Source organism: Mercenaria mercenaria, chromosome 5 (genome assembly GCF_021730395.1).
Source record: "Mercenaria mercenaria strain notata chromosome 5, MADL_Memer_1, whole genome shotgun sequence".
NCBI lineage: Eukaryota > Metazoa > Mollusca > Bivalvia > Venerida > Veneridae > Mercenaria > Mercenaria mercenaria.
In genome coordinates this window covers 50,949,878-50,967,922 of record NC_069365.1, presented here as the reverse complement: position 1 = coordinate 50,967,922, position 18,045 = coordinate 50,949,878, and the positions used below count along the sequence as shown (strand labels likewise).

The 18,045-nt window shown below is 35.8% G+C and overlaps 1 protein-coding gene and 1 long non-coding RNA gene across 4 annotated transcripts; one reads left to right on the top strand and one right to left on the bottom strand.

Moving 5' to 3' along the window:
- Positions 1-1,014: 1,014 nt before the first annotated feature.
- Positions 1,015-8,681, bottom strand: LOC123557182 (uncharacterized). Its single transcript, XM_045348485.2, has 5 exons — positions 7,238-8,681; positions 5,250-5,504; positions 4,096-4,245; positions 3,317-3,630; positions 1,015-2,858 (listed from the first exon to the last, which is right to left on the bottom strand). Exons 1-5 carry the CDS (start codon positions 7,308-7,310, stop codon positions 2,061-2,063), a joined length of 1,590 nt encoding a protein of 529 aa, XP_045204420.2. The 5' UTR covers positions 7,311-8,681; the 3' UTR covers positions 1,015-2,060.
- Positions 8,682-8,985: 304 nt separating this feature from the next.
- On the top strand, positions 8,986-13,199 carry LOC123539716 (uncharacterized). Of its 3 annotated transcripts, none has more exons than XR_008370996.1 (4): positions 8,986-9,451; positions 11,491-11,628; positions 12,309-12,398; positions 12,745-13,199. It is a non-coding gene; the product is annotated as an uncharacterized LOC123539716 (long non-coding RNA). The 3 variants fall into 3 exon arrangements; XR_008370994.1 differs by having other exon boundaries at positions 11,491-11,632; XR_008370995.1 differs by having other exon boundaries at positions 8,987-9,451; positions 11,491-11,618.
- The last annotated feature ends 4,846 nt before the right edge of the window (positions 13,200-18,045 follow it).

Below are 18,045 nucleotides of genomic sequence, written 5' to 3'. Positions count from 1 at the left end.
TTACATGACGTTCTGCAGTCTACGTACAGAAAGTTTCATTCAACTGAGTCGGCTTTGATAAAGGCACAGAATGACATTCTCACATTTCTCGACCAAAATTCTGTAATAGTCCTGGTACTACTAGATCTGTCCATTTTTTGTCTAATTCCATTTCATAGAGACAAAAACCAGTCTATTCTAAATACTTCATAGAGGAATGATGTTAATTTATCATTTAACATTGGATATAGACTGGCTCAGTTCACTACATGTAAAAAGTTATATCATAGTCTAGGAGCTAGTCTAATACGGGTCCCGACTTCGACTCAATATATCAAAACGACCAATAAACGGTTGACTAAAAACAAAGTGCATGCTCGTGTAATACGGATCATATCAAAAAGGAATCTATTCACTATTTTTCGAAACTGATTGGTCCTTTTTATCATAAAACAGACAGAATCAACCACCTGTTATTGTTATATAGAACAAATCAAATGTTAAAACTCGTGTTATGTGTGTTAATTCATCTTTGATTGCTCCAGAAATAACTAAACTAACAATGCAATTCTTTTTAAAGACATTGCCCTAACTTTAGACAAAAATATTTAGTTATATATCTTAAACATGACAATGTCGTGTGAAATATAAATTATAACACAATATTGCACACTACATTTTTTTTTCATTATTTGTGTGTGTATGTAGGTAGGGGATGGGGTGAAAGTTGGATCAATCTAGAGCCACAACCACGAAATTTATGTCATACGGCGACTTGTGGAGGAAAAACCCAGGTTCCCCTCATGGCTTTGTATCATAACGGGCAGGTACTTGGGAAGAACCACCGACCTTCCGTAAGCCAGCTGGATAGCTTTCTCACATATGAATTCTACACACCAAGCCAGATTTCGAACCCATATCGGTGAGGGGCAAGTGGTTCAAAGTCAGCGGCCATGGAGGTCCCTATTTTTTCCCTTTTTATATCCTTTCAGTACATGATACTCTATGTCCCTTAAGACTATGTTTGAAGCAAAGGTCATACATAAAAATTTATTTGTATAAAATGATAAAACATAACAACAATACAATTAAACATGGTCAAAAAAGGATTGCCTATCGCTCCACAAATCTAATAACTGTCTGAAAAACTTGTAGTTTTTTTATCACAAAGTTCTCGTTTATTTGCGAATCAAGGGCAATATGTGCAGTATTAATATATTTCCTTGACACTACATGTACAGTAACGACTGTCTACAGTGTCCAGCCTTCGGAAAATTTCAAAAAGGTCATTGTAGAAAGGGAGTCTCTATACACAATCTGACTAGAAGTCTTGGGTTAAGGCAAATAAGACATGTTCTAGTTAGCATTTGATTACGGACCTTTAAACACTCTGATGAAACATGGAATATTTCAAATGACCTTTCAGTCTGCTTCACTTATTTTTCATCGATAAGACGGTGAGGCAGTTATTAAGATCAAGAACAACACTCCATGATTTGTATTGGAAAAAGTTTTCTGCCTTTGAGGGGAGGGGTCAAAAAGTCGTTATAAAGGTTCGAAATCTTGCTTTGGGGCTAAGAAATCATGGTCGCTGTACGCATCAGACAGGGGGTCGCTAGAAATAAGCCAATTTTAATGTGAAATTGATCGGGAGGAAATAAAAAGGTCGTTGTAGACAGAAAGTCGCTGAAAGCAAGGGGTCGCTAAGGTAGTCTTTACTGTATATAAATTCTTCTAAGGTATGTACCCTTAGAGCGATCCTTATGGTTTTTGGTGGACTGATAAAAAACTTTTTGATAAAACGTAAAACACTGCGTGTAGATTCAGACAGTTTAGGATCACTGTAATTAAAATTACTTTTATTCAACTCTGTTCGTCGAAATAAAAACTCAAAAAACGCATTCATATATATGCATTCATTTTTGCATTACTCTTTAAGAGCGGCAGATTAAAATATCAAGAAGTAAAACTGAATGGTCCGTGGAGGTTAAGTTTTATAAAGCATTATCAGGAACAGCCAATCAGAAGCAGAGACTGGTCTACAACCTTTCACCCATTTAAGTTATCAAAGGTAAGTTCATTCAGGCATCGCTTCCCCTGACAGAATCTTGTTTGTATCGACTTACATTAGCTATGTAATCATAATAATAAGGCGGGGGAACAGCGTCATCGTAAGTTGGTAGAGGCACAGGACCTTCTTCATTTGGTTCATTACTAGCACTAATCACAGACTGTGTTACAGCTGTTTGTCCTTGGGATAATACTGAAGAATTGCTTAGAGAGTCCCAGTCTGGGTCGGATGAATAATCATCGGACAGTTCTACAGCAAAGTCACACAAGTAATTATTTAAAATGGAAGATGTATCTGTATTCAAAGAAGATTGTATCATTATGTTTGAAGTCATTATTCTTTCGTTCGTATCATTGTTCATGTCGTCTGCTTCTGAAGTTTCTATGTTATCATTTGATCTACTATTAAAACTATTCTCGTCAATTGTAGTTGAATATTCCTCCGATTGAAAGGAAACCGCCATTTCATTTGGTGATATAACTTCTTCGTAAAGTGGGGCTGGATCTTCTGGTTGCAGAGAAGGAAAAGAATGTGTGCTGGAAGCCATTGCTTCTTCGTAAGATGGAGGCTCATTCTGTGACGTCATCGACTGTGGAAGAGCAGTGCTCATTGGCGGAGATTGTATGCTTATTTGAGCTTGTATCATTTGATCTATTTGGGTATCACTGTTAGAAAAAGCTGAATTAGCTACTCCTTCAGTTGTGGATCTGTCGTCTGTTGATTCGTCTGGTGTGTTCTGAGTGTTTGATCGCAGACGACTTCTTATAAAATGCGGAAGGCGGGGTTTACGAAAGCGAGACAAATTGACCTAAAATTTGACAAACAGATAGTATCAGATAAATAGTCTGCTTGTACCAAACCGATACAAAGCAAAATATCATACTTCATTTGTTACTGAGATATATTACTGTAGTTATATAATTAAATATATATATATATTGCCATGTTAATTACGAGTAAAATTTAAGAATTAATATGTACATACGGAATGTTGTGACACATAGTTTTGGGTTTTACACGATCCGTTGTACAGATATTTCAAGACGGCCTTAATATATTTATCTTCGTGGATATACACCATCCACCTTGACCAAGTTGCTAAAAACGTATAAACTGCTCAGTAGACAATTTTGTATATAATCTATACCTCATATACTAATTCTAGCAGACATTGTGCTGTAGCGCAAATATACTGCTGTTCCTAAAAGTATAAAGTTATTAAAGTTATTATCAGGTCCGTTTGATCTAATACAAGCAAAAATTTACCGATCGTCTGCAGTCTGCACATTTTAACCTGATGTCACGAAAACAATCTCCCATGCCATCTAAGAGCTGACCACATTTTCTTTTGCCCTGTTTCACCATCACTTTTAGCAGACATATAATGCAAATAAACCCGATAAGGATAAAGAGATATCTGATAACATTGCCGAACCAATCTCTAATATTCTCGTCTGCAGCTTCCTCCGTGCATTTATCATCCACTTCACCGCAAGCTTTTATGTTCTCAGAGCAATTGTACTCCAGAGGAATACAGCGTCCATTGCTGCATGTAGATACATCGGACTCATCACAACTCCCTAGTAGAAAAAATGTAGTACATATTTATCATTTAATTTGAGCATTTTAAAATTTTCTAATGTAAAATGCTTTTATGCGCGACGAGAGCTTATCGGACATCTGATATTTTCTTTTTAGACAAAGGTTGATAGAACAGCGTTACACATGATACACGGTGAAGCCCTGAACACGTCGCGTCGCAAGTGGCGAACGTTTGTGTATCGTCCTTAATTCAAGTCTTCATTATTTTATTTCCATTTTTTGCATTAAAAGAAAATAGATATATACATCTTTTTTTTGCTGATTGCATTAGGTTATGTGACCTTGTGGTAGCTTTATTTTGTTCTTGGGTAAAATCAACATACGATCTCATGTCGTATATGTATAGTATTGCAAATGTAGCTGCAAAAAAATAAAAGCAATACATTTGTATGAGCACTGCACATGGCACAATAAAACAATATCAGCATAATAAAAGAACTTACCTGTGTGATACGTAACAAACTTCAGACGGAAGTACCCTATGTAATTCCAGTGTCTTTTGATGTTGACATGTATACGAACACTTCCACCATTTGTTGAAAAAACTTGCTCTGTCAATGTGGAATTTATTCCGCATAGGTATCGTGGAAGTCCTACATGACACAAGGAATTTAAATAATGCACTACTATATAGATCTAATATACTTTATAAACAAACAGCTCATTTCTTTAGTCATTGTTTTCCCTTAAGGTGTCCGATCCACAAAAAGGTAACATTTCGATGCGTGGTGACCCCATGTTTTTGTATCATTTGAAAGAGTTGTGTCTGCTGAACAAGAATTAGTAAGTAAGATGACCATAAATAATATGCACGAATCACTATTGTCATGTTTTTTTGACCTCAAAGTGATAAATCTATACTGTAATGACTGGATATCTGTTCAAGTATAAGTCTCAGGATAAAGTAAAAAAAATAATTCTGTAACATATTTTTGTAATGTAATTTATATTTTTTTTTTCAGTAGACAATACACTTTCAAGTGATACCAAAATTATATGAGCTTACCAGGCATCAATATTTGATATATTTTAATAGCACTGTTTTATAGAACTTGCTAGCTTATTTATGGATCGGATACCTTAATTAAAGTAACATTATTTGTTAGATCAGCAAAACAGAGGTATTAAACAATACTTAATTGGATAAGTACAACTTAAATATTAATTAACATCTAAAAAGTAACAAAATTGTCAAAGACGAAAATACATAGACGAAAGCTATGAACGTGCCTAGTACCGTAATCTGTTGCCACAAATTGACAATGATAATTATGTTCTATATGCCTCAAACGAATTGAAAGAACTAGTTGTATTGGTTGAAATCAGATGGACCAATAGCCTTCTGGCTTTCTTTTGGCTTTCGTGGCTGGTCTTCGATTAAGACAGTATTGAAAGACTGGGAATCATGCTTATGTGCAGCTTTAATTGGAAATCCCTAACATATATCAAGCCACAATACAACGAGCTTGAAAATCAATTTGCTATTATTGTACTCAAGTCATCGACACGCAACTGATGGGACATGTCACTTAATAACATAGTAAACAGAAATGTCAACACAAAGCCAGACAGTAGAGATGCTCTGGACAACCGTTACCTTGAACAACGCTGTTATCACGGTATCTGCCGTCCCTGATGGTTACGCTAATAATGTCACAATCCGACTGGAATTCGAATGCCGTAAAATAAAACATGACTTTGTTGCCGCCATTTTGATTCAATGTTGCCGGCGTTATTGTAAGAGTGCAGCCATCTCCAAAGTCGTTGTTACGTAACTTCTCCGCATCAAAATAAATTTCGCCAGCGAAATTATATTTTGATATTTCAGCACCACATAAATCACTCATGCTCCCTAAAATGTACAAAATGATTAACAATAAATATTAACACATCTGTTCGAAGTAGGTAAGAACTTGATGTGTGTCCACGGTACTTACTTCTCTGTACGGTCATAGACTCATACGTTACTCGTTGAAAATGCAAGACTAATTCACTATCATATTACCTGGATGATGGAGTTGGAGGTGTGGGGGGGGGGGGGGGGGGGGGGGTCATAGACTTATACGTTACTTGTTGAAAATGCAAGACTAACACGCTATCATATTATCGTATTACCTGGATGATGGAGTTGGAGGGTTGCAGGTGTGTGTGAGGGAGAGGGGAGGGGAGGGGAGGCGGGGGGGGGGGGGGGGGCTGGCATCATGGCGAGTGTTCTACCAACTGAACCAACCGGCTGCCTAACACATAACCTCAACTAAAGTGACTAAGTCCGTACTGTGACATAAGGTTGCTGATTTTGGATCATTTGTCCCTCACCGCTGTGGGTTCGAAACCTCGCTCAAGGTGTATACTTCTTTCATATGAGGAAGCCACCCAGTTGATTTGCGGAAGGTCGGTGGTTCTACCCAGGTGCACGTTCGTGCTCGGATGGACACCTTGGGTCTTCCTTCGCCATCAAAGTCGGTACAACGCCAATTACACCCCCTCCACACACACACGCACACACACACAACACACGCACGCACGCACGCACGCACACACACACACACCAAAAATACTTTTTGAGGTAAATGCTACCATTTATGCACAAGTTTGACAAAATCAAGACCCTAAACTCTGGTCGGCTGACTGAAATCCCAAACAAAACTACAGGTGCCAACATCACATGCAAAATAACAACCCTACAGTGTTTCATGACCCTAGGTCAAATACTTACCAATAATAAAGATAACTATATACCTTTTGAGATACCTGCAATACGAACTTTTAGGTCCTTTGTGCATATCTTTGACTAAGTCAGTGGCCATAAATTTGGTCGGCTAAAAGAAATTCCAAACAATTTACATGTGCAGAACTTGGTACTAGTACTCTGAATAACGATGCTGATATTGTACTTTGCCTGTCTTAATCTCTGCACTCAAGCAACCAGTGTACAAAGTTTTAATATTGTAAAGTTTGAAAGTTTTATTGTTTTGGCACATGTAAAAACTTTATACACGTAAAAACACCATAAAATTTTATTCAGCGCCTACACATAATTTTCAAAGTTATGAAGGAGTGTAGTAATTTGAAGAAGAAGAAAAAGAACAGCATGTATCTCCATTTCTCCAATTCCAGTTGCTTGACTTTGATCTTAAAATTGCCGTATAGCAAATTCGATCCGGGTCTGGACAGTTTGGAAAATCTCAGATCTAAAATATAATTATGACTGTTTATAGTCATGAACAGATGAATATAATCATAGTTTGTCCGTCCGTGGTGTGTACCTAAGGTTGCTGAGACAGGATTCGAGCCTTACGAATTATCAAGCTTTGTTGCAAAACGTAACATTTCCTTATTCAGGCACTCGGGATTTCCCCGACCATCACTGTCGTGATGACACTAAGCTAAACAGATCAAAATAATCATGAATCTTAACTGTTACATCAATCTGTAAATTTGGCCTTGGCCATCGGAGTTGCACGTGACACGTTATATGACTTTTGACACACTGACAATGATTAGACAAGCTGACAGACTGACGAACTAGTCTTCGACTAGTAGGGGACTGAAACAACATTTAAGATAAATATCTGAAATACTCACATGATATTAATCCATCACAGAACACGTTGGCGATCAAGGTTATGAATAATATCAAGCCTAGAGAAAAACACATTTCACTCTGTTTAATATTGTCATTTTACATACTTAAAAATCCCTATATATTGAACCTGTTTATATTATTTGCAATAGAAAAATGTGTCATACTTAAAACTACATTGTTTAACAATTATTAAAACCTTTTCCAATATTATCACAAGGCTTGTATTGTATTGTGTATGAATAGTCATGATATTGGTGTATTGATTTTGCATATCGATCTATTCTACCCACCCGTATGTAGATATTTTTAGGCCATAAAACTGGTTCAGTTGAAAAACGATCATATGGTGGAAAATACGGCCCACTGAGTTTTCACAGGAGACATTTTACTTCATTTAGATGTGTAGATAAACTAAAATAGTTATTTTACTCTGTAAGTGGTTTGGTCATCTGTTTATGAATATTTAAAACGTTCTTTTTATCTTAGTAATACGGAAAATGGTGTAATAGACGCGAAGTTGTAGAGAGATTGCCAGTATCTCCTGAATGTGACAAGTTTTCAAAATAAAAAAAAGTTTTTAGCATTCTATAAACGCGTATTGTCCGCTTTCAGTTTAGAATTTTCCGTATCTTCTTCTGCTTGTGGTTTTGTCCTACTTGTTGTTTTCATCCTAGTACGCAAATTTAGGTCAGAAGGGTAATATGGCACCCATTCACTGTCTGATGTATCCTGTATCTGACAAACAAATTTACAAACACTTGTTATTTTCCTGTTTTATAGTTATTGTTCACCAAACAATTACATGATACATATAATTACAAGATTTCTTCTATAAATGGCCGGTCCATAGTTCGTGCTATATGACAGTCTATAGTTAGGAACATAAAACGTTCATATTTTTTCCTTTTTTAGGTTCAAATTTGATATAGCGCGGCGACATTTGTGACGTCAGTTTCGTGTATGTCGTCGCGTTTAAAGGTCCTCATACGACGATATTTTCAATGTTACTCAGACTTAAGATCATTTTTTTTTTATCATTTACCTAATAATTGTAACTGCAGATGCAAATATAATAAAGACATTATTAGATTTGCATCGAGACATAATAATTATGCAAGCGTTCTTTCGCGGAATAATATTGCGCTTCTAAAGTCGCGTAGAACTCGTGCATACCCAGCAAACACACGACGTCGCAAAGACGTCTTTTTATAGTTGTTTTGGGGTCGCGACGTCGGTGACCAGAATCAGACGTTGTTCCAACGACTTTACACCGACCAAAGTCCGACGTCGCTATCCCGACGTTGTTCCAACGGCTTTACAGCGACCAAATCCGACGTCGCTAATTCCGACGTTGTTCCAACGGCTTTACAGCGACCAAAATCCGACATCGCTATTCCGACGTTGTAAAAACGTTGGAACAACGTCATGTTAGATTTACTGAAACTTTAAACTATTTCAAGCTGCAAAAATAATTTCATTGCGTGAATACTTTATTGCATATTTGTCGTTTAGCGCTATTCGTCATGTCGTGAGGTTAGTAACATTAACCATCTAACATTAACTCGAAAGAGTTCCGTCCCATGATTTCCGACATGTGTTCGAAATTGACCAATCAAAACAGGTCTAGCTCACGTGCCTTTTTGCCCTCGTTCAAGGTTAAAGGTCAGTAATTCAAATCCTTCTTTGTTTCATATAAAAAACGACAACTTCATGTCGTCTTTACGTATCTTTAGAGAACATCACTTTTTCCTACACCAATTTTTCATAAAAGTTCTATCACAAATTAACGAAAAAATGAAAAGAAAATAGGGGGTTGAATAGTTCCTAGTGAAATGCCAGTCAGTTGTGGTCTGCTACCCTAAAAATGGCGCATATTTGCTCTCCTCCGCGCAATAAACACCTACTTCCGGTTTCGATCTGCAAAACTTGCCATGTGGGTTGTATGAACATGAAAACCGTCTCATTTCATGCAGAATGTATTCTAGTAGCGAAAAAGTGTGATTAAAGCACTCGTTCTACACGAATTTGCGCAGAAAATGGGAAAATTAGGATCTATTTATTATGGACTTCTTTCGACTACACCACGGAAGCACATTTTCGACCGAATTACTGACCTTACTCCTTCATGTTGTTGATCGGAGTTTTTAAAATTCGTGGAAGTATTTAAAATGCGCCCTGTACAGATTATATGTCAAATCATGGCTTCTCCACCTGTAAGTATGTTGTTAGTTTTTACAGCAGTTATTTTTTGTCATGACGTTTTTAAAACTGTTGAAGTTATAGCTATAACTTATATTGTCATATATTTTCGCGGTAGGCCTATTACCGGTAATTTGTATGTTGACATTGTTGTGCTGCATGAGGATAAATTAATAATTATGCATTTTAGGCTAGAAATGGACTTACTTAAAATATCTTGCATGCGATGAAGATCAGACTGTCAACATTTTGCAGTCTTTTACTGTTTACAGTGCAAAAAATAGTTAGAACTTTCCATAAATTATAAAGGTTTTGACAAAGGGTTTTTAGTTTATAAATTCACGTATGCTTAGTGTCTAACAGTTACATGCCATTTGTATGTTGATATCTGTCACCAAACAGCATTACTTGTTGGAAGTGGCTAGGGGTGTGGTAGTCAAACTAATTTTATGCGGGTCATGATATAGGACTAGACTAGATGGTGTTTGTAAACAAATCCGTTGTAGTTTCTATTTTTAGAACTGATAAGACAGTGAGCGGCTAGACGTTCATGTTTTTTTTTTTTTTTGTAAACAGTGATGTTTTTCTAACTGCATCAATATTCTTAAAACACAGATTCTATAAATATTTTTTTTTTATCAATTCTGATCAAAATTCTATCAAGCCACCAAAAGTCTGTATATGAAAAAAGTCCCTGCCTATCCCCCCTTCTGCATAATAACGTGCAATGCATTCATACGCCATCCACCATACAACAAGAAAATTTAACAGAAGTGCCATCCATTATCTAAAGGCAACAGAAATATAGCCGGAACTATGCTTACTTGTCGCTGTCACCATATTGACTAACATAAAATCAACAGTTTTTACATTTTGTTTGTAGTCAAAGCCATTTCGTGACGTCACATGTTTTAGAGATTTCCTGAAAGAAATCGTGCCAAATAAGTTTAGACATGTTGAGACAGCGACAGTCAAGTTATCACACTGTCCCGAAAATGGCGAAATATCCTGTTACGTTGTATTTGGACATCTCCATATAATATAATTTATTATACTGCTTCACATTCGTTTGATGCCTGATGATTCTCTTCAGAAGTAACATAATAGTCCAACTAATTTGATGCGATCCTAGGAAATGTTGGGATAATTCTTTTCATATGGGCAGTATCCCCACTTGCGTCAAACACTCGAAAGACCAAAATAGTTGAAGCAATTTCCGATGAAATTTTCATCGCTGCCAACGCTTTACATGCTATAGGTTTAAATGCCGATTATTTTCAAACATTAGTCTTAAATTCAAATAAACTTACATGTATTGAACAGGGATTCAATTTCTCAATGATTTATGCCAAAATTATCAAATATTATCCAAAGTTACTTATTTTCTGGTGATAGTTTAAATGTATGTATGTACTGTACACGATTAAAGTTTACCGTGTCTCTACATGCAAATATGCGAAAACGCAAAACCAATAACTTTACATGACTGTGTACTGTGACTTATATTCCATTATTTTGGTCCTTCAAAGTTTTGACGTTTAGATTGCCCGTCACAAATATAAAACAATCTGAACGGCGAATTATTTTGACTAGTAACATATATGCCTCATGCAGAAAACCTAGGATCTGTTTTACAAAGACTTTGGTATGTCTGAGTTTAGTCAGGCATAAGTTTTCATTAACCTTTACCCTGCTAAGTTTCTAAAATGAACTGATCCATCGTTCAGTTTGGACAGTACCATCTGTTTTTCGAAGGGGTGTTCACTGAAAATTTACTGACTGAATAGCGAACAGTGCAGGCCATGATCTGCCTGCACAGATGTGCAGGCTGATCTTGGTCTGCACTGGTCGCAAAGGCAGAATCACTTGTTGCTAGTAGGCTAAAGGTTTACCGTAAACTAGTTGTGAAACTGATTCAAGGTTGTTTACATCTAAAATGCAAGACAGTAAATTCTCAAAATTTATTTTATGCATGGGTGTACTACTGTTGCGTGTGCTTAAAATGTAGATTATTACAAAGTAGCTCTAATTTGAAATTTTTTGCTGTTGACAGGTTTCCATGTTGTCTGCTGTTGGAAGAACATCTATGAGGGACTGTGAATAGAATCTTTATCTTCTGCTTATATACAACACTTACTCATGGGCCAGTGGCACAATTTCTAGCTGTACAAGGATATCATGGTGTTTGTAAGTAAGTAAGTAAGTAATATTGGAATAAAGTTTCCATAAATTTATTACCTGTTTTTTACTTCCTCTTGAATAAAATATGCGTGAACTTAACTGAAACTCATCTGAATCGTGTTTCACGAGCATTTTTGTGCATGTTTTAAATTTAGAAGAATACTTTAAGAGAATGAAAAATAATAATTATGCAAGAGTTGTATTTGTCTTGTGTCAAGTTTTTGTTGAACCCACTTACGGTGAGCTTGATATAGTCGCCACTTTCGATGTATGTGCTTGTGTCTGTCTGATTTTGTCCAGACCATAACTTATACATGCATGAACCAATCTTGTTTATATTTGGTATGAATGTTTACCTAAGTGAGAAGGTGGCCATGCGTAAACCCATGTTCCTGTCTCAAAGGTCAAGGTCACAGTTAAGAGGCCTACGGTCATACTGAAGTTTGTCCAGAGCAGTTCTTCTTCATGCATGGTGGGATTTTGATGTAACTTGGCATGAATGTTTACCATTATGAGACGGAGTGTCGTGCGCAAGAACCAGGCCCCTAGGTCCAAGGTCCACTTGACAGCTGGTGGGCTCAACACTCTGCTCCTTGGCATACTTGTCTTATTGATTTAATTTTTAGTGATATAGATTCAAATTGTACCTTTTTATTAACTTTTTATCACCAAATTCATTCTGTTTCACAGGTTGATGACAATGAAACTAATGACCATGTTAACATCAGAGGAAAAGCAAACTGGGAGAAGAAAGGACAACATTGTTTTCGATCTTGAAGGGTAAATATTTAAGAAATGATATTTGATCATACTTACGTGAGAATGTTGTTAGTAAGAATAGAAATTCTAGCATTTGAATGAACCCGTCCAATGTATTCAGGGCTCCAGAAATTTTGAAAACTCAGTATGTCCGAAATGAATTCACGACATCGGCGCTATCCCACCCACTGTATTACCGTATAAACTTTGTGATAAAGTAAAGAAATTAGTATGTCATGCATTAAAAATGATACACCGTCACCTTACCATACATTTAACTTTATACATAATTCTAATATGTGTGATCATCTTCTAGTTTTTAACAAAACGTTTAAGTTTACATGTGTGTTAAAATGTATATTTTCAGCCTGCGTAGACATAGGACCAGGAAGGGGAGCTAGGAGTGGGAGAAGTGCCTGTGACTGATATATATGCACTATCAGATAGAAATCCAGTTCAAAAGGAAATCTGAAATAGTGAAATAGCAGAAATCATGACTTACATACTGTGTAATCTGCTCTAAAACACAAACACTTGAATTTAAAATGTGTTAAATGCAAAACAGTTCTACTTACAAAATGAATCTTTCAGTAAATTCTAAATGCAGCTGAAAAGTGATATACATGAAATGTGTGAAAACAGTGCAAGTTAAGTTTGATTTTTTGTTGTATACAAAACTGAAGAACTTTTATCCAATTCATTTTCTGGATGCACAGTGTTATTGGAATTTTTTTCAGATAATTTAAAATTCTACAAGGTGAAGATATTTCAAATAGTATCTTGAGAAAAAAAGTTTGCACAATGAATTGTTTTTCAAAAATTTGCAGTTGTTTGTTCATTGTTTTGCCAGTCCATTACACTTAAACTTTACTTTATTTATTCTTAATATTTTTGTGAATGGATTAGATTACTCATTCACAAGGCAAAATCAAGAATTTGTTGGTTAAGGTTAATGTTGTCTCAAGCTAAGTGATGGGCAGACTTTATCCATTTGTAGTGATTTTGAGAATAATTAAAATAATTTGTCACATAAATCAATATTAAATGACCTGGCTGAAAGTTATATATGAAAAAAAATGTATTTTGTTTAGATTGTTCTACATAGAACTTTTTTGCAAGATTTTTTATTAAAATCATTTTCGGAAACTGCATAAAAGACGCCGCAATTGGACCTTTATAACTTTACTATTTGAACTATAAAATAGCTATCCTACTCGATACGGCATTAGCTTTGCGTCACACCTTGGTTAAGTTTTGGTACCAGTTTACATTTTGGCAAAACCTTCGGGGATAAAGGTTTGAAACTTTCAACACTTGTTATCATCACCATATCCAATTTTAGGCAAGGGCACATAACTCTATCAAGGACTTTTGCTGAATTAGGGTACCTTTTATTTCCTACTAGTTCATATTTTGTGTAAACTGTTTGACATATGACATTGAAACTTTTATCATTTGATTATTATTATACCATAGTCTGTATCCGTAGGTAAGAGTACATAACTCTTACAAGTATTTTGGCTACTCTTTTTGGACTTGGAAATTGGTACAATTTCTTACCAGTCCATGTTTTGTGAAAACAGTTTGATGTGTGGCTTTGAAACTTTGAACACTTGTTTATTATATGATCGCCATCTGTAAGTAAGTGTTCATAACTCTGTCAACTATTTTGGCTGAATTATGGCCTTTTTGTACTTAGAAATTGGTTCAGTTTGCGTACAAGTACGTGTTTGTCAAAACTATTTGACATATGGCTTTGAAACTTTGAACACTTACTTACTTACTATCATGATTTCCATCTGTAGGCAAGAGCAGATAACTCTTGTCAATGAGTTTGGATAAATTATGGTCTTTTTTGGAGTTGGAAATTGGTTCAGTCAAACTTATTGGAATGATTAAGCAAGATATTACATTAAATAACAATAATTATTTTATGTTTTTCGGTGGTTTATCGAAATATAACGGTGAATTATATCCTGATAAACTCACTGGCCACTCAGTGAAAATTATCAAATCTGATACCCGGATTAACGTCAAAAAGTTTACCGAGCGTACTGAAAGCCGGAAACAATATGACGATGACGTCGTTAAAATGACGTCATCTTTGCGATGCTTCCTGATAAAATTTCCCGCAAATTTCGACATTTTATTGAAATAAACACAACAAAAGTAGAGTTTTAGACATAAAATAAACAGAAAAATTGTTGGTATCGATGTAATATCACTGTAATTTCACTCGTGAACACCAAAAGTTGTTATTTTCACTCGTGGCTGCGCCACTCGTGAAAATATCACTTTTGGTGCCCACTCGGTGAAATTATAACGTGATATTACACCGAAACCAACAATTATCCTCTATATCTTGTGCAGAATGTAGTATACTAAATTTGAAATATTGCAGAAAATTTACATTCCTGTTGCATTTTTACCAATATCTAAATTTTATTCTCAACCGTTTTAGATCACATTTCTGTGTTAAATACACATTCTCTGCTAAACTTTTTGAAAGGAAGATGTTGAAAAATTTCACCCAAACTGTGGGTGAGTAACTTTAAGATTTTAGCTAGACTGTACAAACTATATGCAGAGCTATCCTACTTGTTTTCTGTCAGCATCTAAGATCAGATTTCACAGACCGAAGTGTGGTATCGAACCAGTATTTCTTGAATTATTTAAAGGAATTTTAGGCAGTTTCACTCATTTATGGCTATTATTCAATGCTTTTTGTTCAAACATAAAGTAATAGTGTAGGGATAACGCATGTTTTTCGTGCTACAACATCTCCAGAATCCCGAGGGATTGGTTGGTACCCAAGCCAGGTATCAATGATTCCCGAGGGATTCTGTAGATGTTACAACAAGAAAATAACATGCGCTAACGCTATTCTGGCATAAAACGCAAAACTAAGTAAATGAATATATTGTCCCTCAACGTCATTAAATTCCCATGAAATGCGCGGTAAAGTTTGTTTTATCACGTTCACGTCATTTCCTTGTGAATTATTCGTTTTGGGGCCGTAATACGTTTACGCTTTGCCACGGAACGCGCATAAATAAAAAGGTGTTACAACAGCATGTGAGCGCGAGAATCTCTCTGTTAATACACGTTTTCTCTCCTGTTAAGACACCCCCGAAAAGTGACAATAACAGCAGTTTTATGCTAGAATTCAAGATAATGTTTCTTCACTTAGTATCAAGTTTTAAAATAGTTAAACATGCTGCTTCTATGACAGCTCTTGTTTTTATATGCTATGACACTTTATTACATTCAAGCAAAATGGTTGCCCATTTCCACAAGTGTTTATCGTTGTATTCATTGATGAAATATTTTGTTAAAAAGCTATTGAATAGTCGATTGACTGTTGCTGTGCCTGAACAGCTCTTTTTACAGATTACGTGCATCAACAAAATTTATTTTTGATTGAATGGTATATGTACTTTTTAATAAAAACATTTCAGTTAAATCATATTTAGTATGTTTTCTTACTAGACCCAGTATGTTATGATACGTCTTGTGACTATTCTATTATTCAGTACACTTTTGTTTAAAACCATAGACTGTTGGGGTTTTTTTTTGTGCTTTTACACGAAACAACATTGAGAAAAGATGTCATTCAAATGTAAAAAATACATCTTTCCAAAGTTGTGAAAAATATTTAGTTCCAACACTGCAGAAGACGTCAAAACACCTTTCACAATCAAAGAAAAAACTACGTCTTTCAAACGTTGTGAAAAAGACGTCTTTCCAAGGTGGCAAAAAAGACGTCAACGCACCTTTCATTATCAACCAAGAAACAACGTTTGTCCAACGTTGTGAAAAAGACGTCTTTCCAACGTTGTGAAAAAGACGTCAACACACCTTTCATTATCAACCAAATAACAACGTCTTTCCAACGTTGTGGACAAGACGTCTTTCCAACGTTGCAAAAAAGACGTCTTTCCAACGTTGTGACAAGACGTCAACGCACCTTTCATTATCAACCAAAAAACAACGTTGTTACAACGTCAGGAAAAGACGTCATAACAACGTTGTAACAACGTGGTGTGTTTGCTGGGTATTTCTCGTTAAGAACCTAATAACAGCCTAAACGGAGAAAACGTCTCGATTCAGGTAACATTTTGCCTATATTTTCTTTATTACTTGATGGATTTTCATAAAATGAAGTGCGTCGAAGACAGCATGATAAGTGCTTTCCTCCACACAAAGCATCTGCAATCAGTTCTGTACTTTTCTCAAACGCTTCGCCTAACTTCTTTCCGTGGACTAACTGTATAGATAACGTACACACTTTCGCAATTGGGCAAAGTGTTTGAGGAAAGTACTGAGAACTGATTGCAATCGTTTTATGTGGAGGAAAGCACCCAATTTTCTGTCTTCGACACTCTTTATCTTATGAAAATCCGTCAAGTAATAAGGAAGCTACGTGAATCGGGGCATTTTCTCCGTGTGTACGGTATCCAAAAGTCACGTGGGTCGGCCACCCTGTAATTACCGGTAAGTATACCCTTTAGTACTGTTAATGTAGATGTATAATTCAGTTTACATCTATATAATGTGGTTTTTGATTCCAATTTGGGAAGTTCTTGAATTGGGAAGTTTCAAGTTTATTAAGACATCATAGCATTCTGAACGGTGGAAATCTATGTTTATATGACACATTTCAATATACTGACAGCTAGACACGCCTTCTGAATAAAACAACCAAAAATGGTGGTTTTACTTCCGGAACCGAAAACAAATTACATTTACAGCGAACAACGTTTTCGGGAAGTGGGAAATCCATAGCTTGATTTCCCGAATTGGAAGTAAGCCCTTACTCCTCCCTTCCCCACCCCACCCTTTGAAATTTGTGTTCACTGAATTCTTAATACATGGTAGATTATCACTGGAGGTATTATTAAAATCTGTTTTTCCTGTACTCATTACCCCTCCAAGACAGCACACAAGACTTACACTGCCAGGTAAAATATGCATAGCTTTAACACTATTGTAAAGGTTCATGAAATAATTAAAGTTTCATAGAAACACTTAAATGCGTTGTACAATGCTTCGTAATAAAATGAGCGGCTGGAAATAGCCCATGACTTGCTTTTTTGAAAACATTACACGAATGATGTTTCTTCCGTATACATATAAAGACAGATGATGCCGTTACAGGCTGAACTAGTGTTAGGATAAACTCACGTTGAATCGAAATAGGCCGATGTTCAGCGCAATTGATGTTGTCCTGCAATACACATTTGATCAAACCAGGTTTTAGAGTTACCCGGAAATAGTAGAATAAAAACACAAATTATTAGAATATTCACAGGACAGATTTAGATTGTCCCGGAATAAGTAAAACCACGAACATTATTACAACAATGCACAATATCACAGTGTATGATCGTTTCCAAATCAGACGGAAAGAGTTAAATAAACTTATAAACATTTGGTTACGTTGTTACACAATAAAAAGTTCAGGGTATATGATTCCCCTACTTTCTGAATTCCCATATAACTCGAAAAGCAATCACGTGTAATAATTAGCAGTGTAGGCCTTCAGAACGTATGATGATTGTTACGAAAATAGACACAAATTATAAAAATAAAATACTGGTCGTTGATGAATCATGATAAATTTTTAGAGCAAAAATTTCTGAAATAGCTATTTGGGCCGCAGCATGAG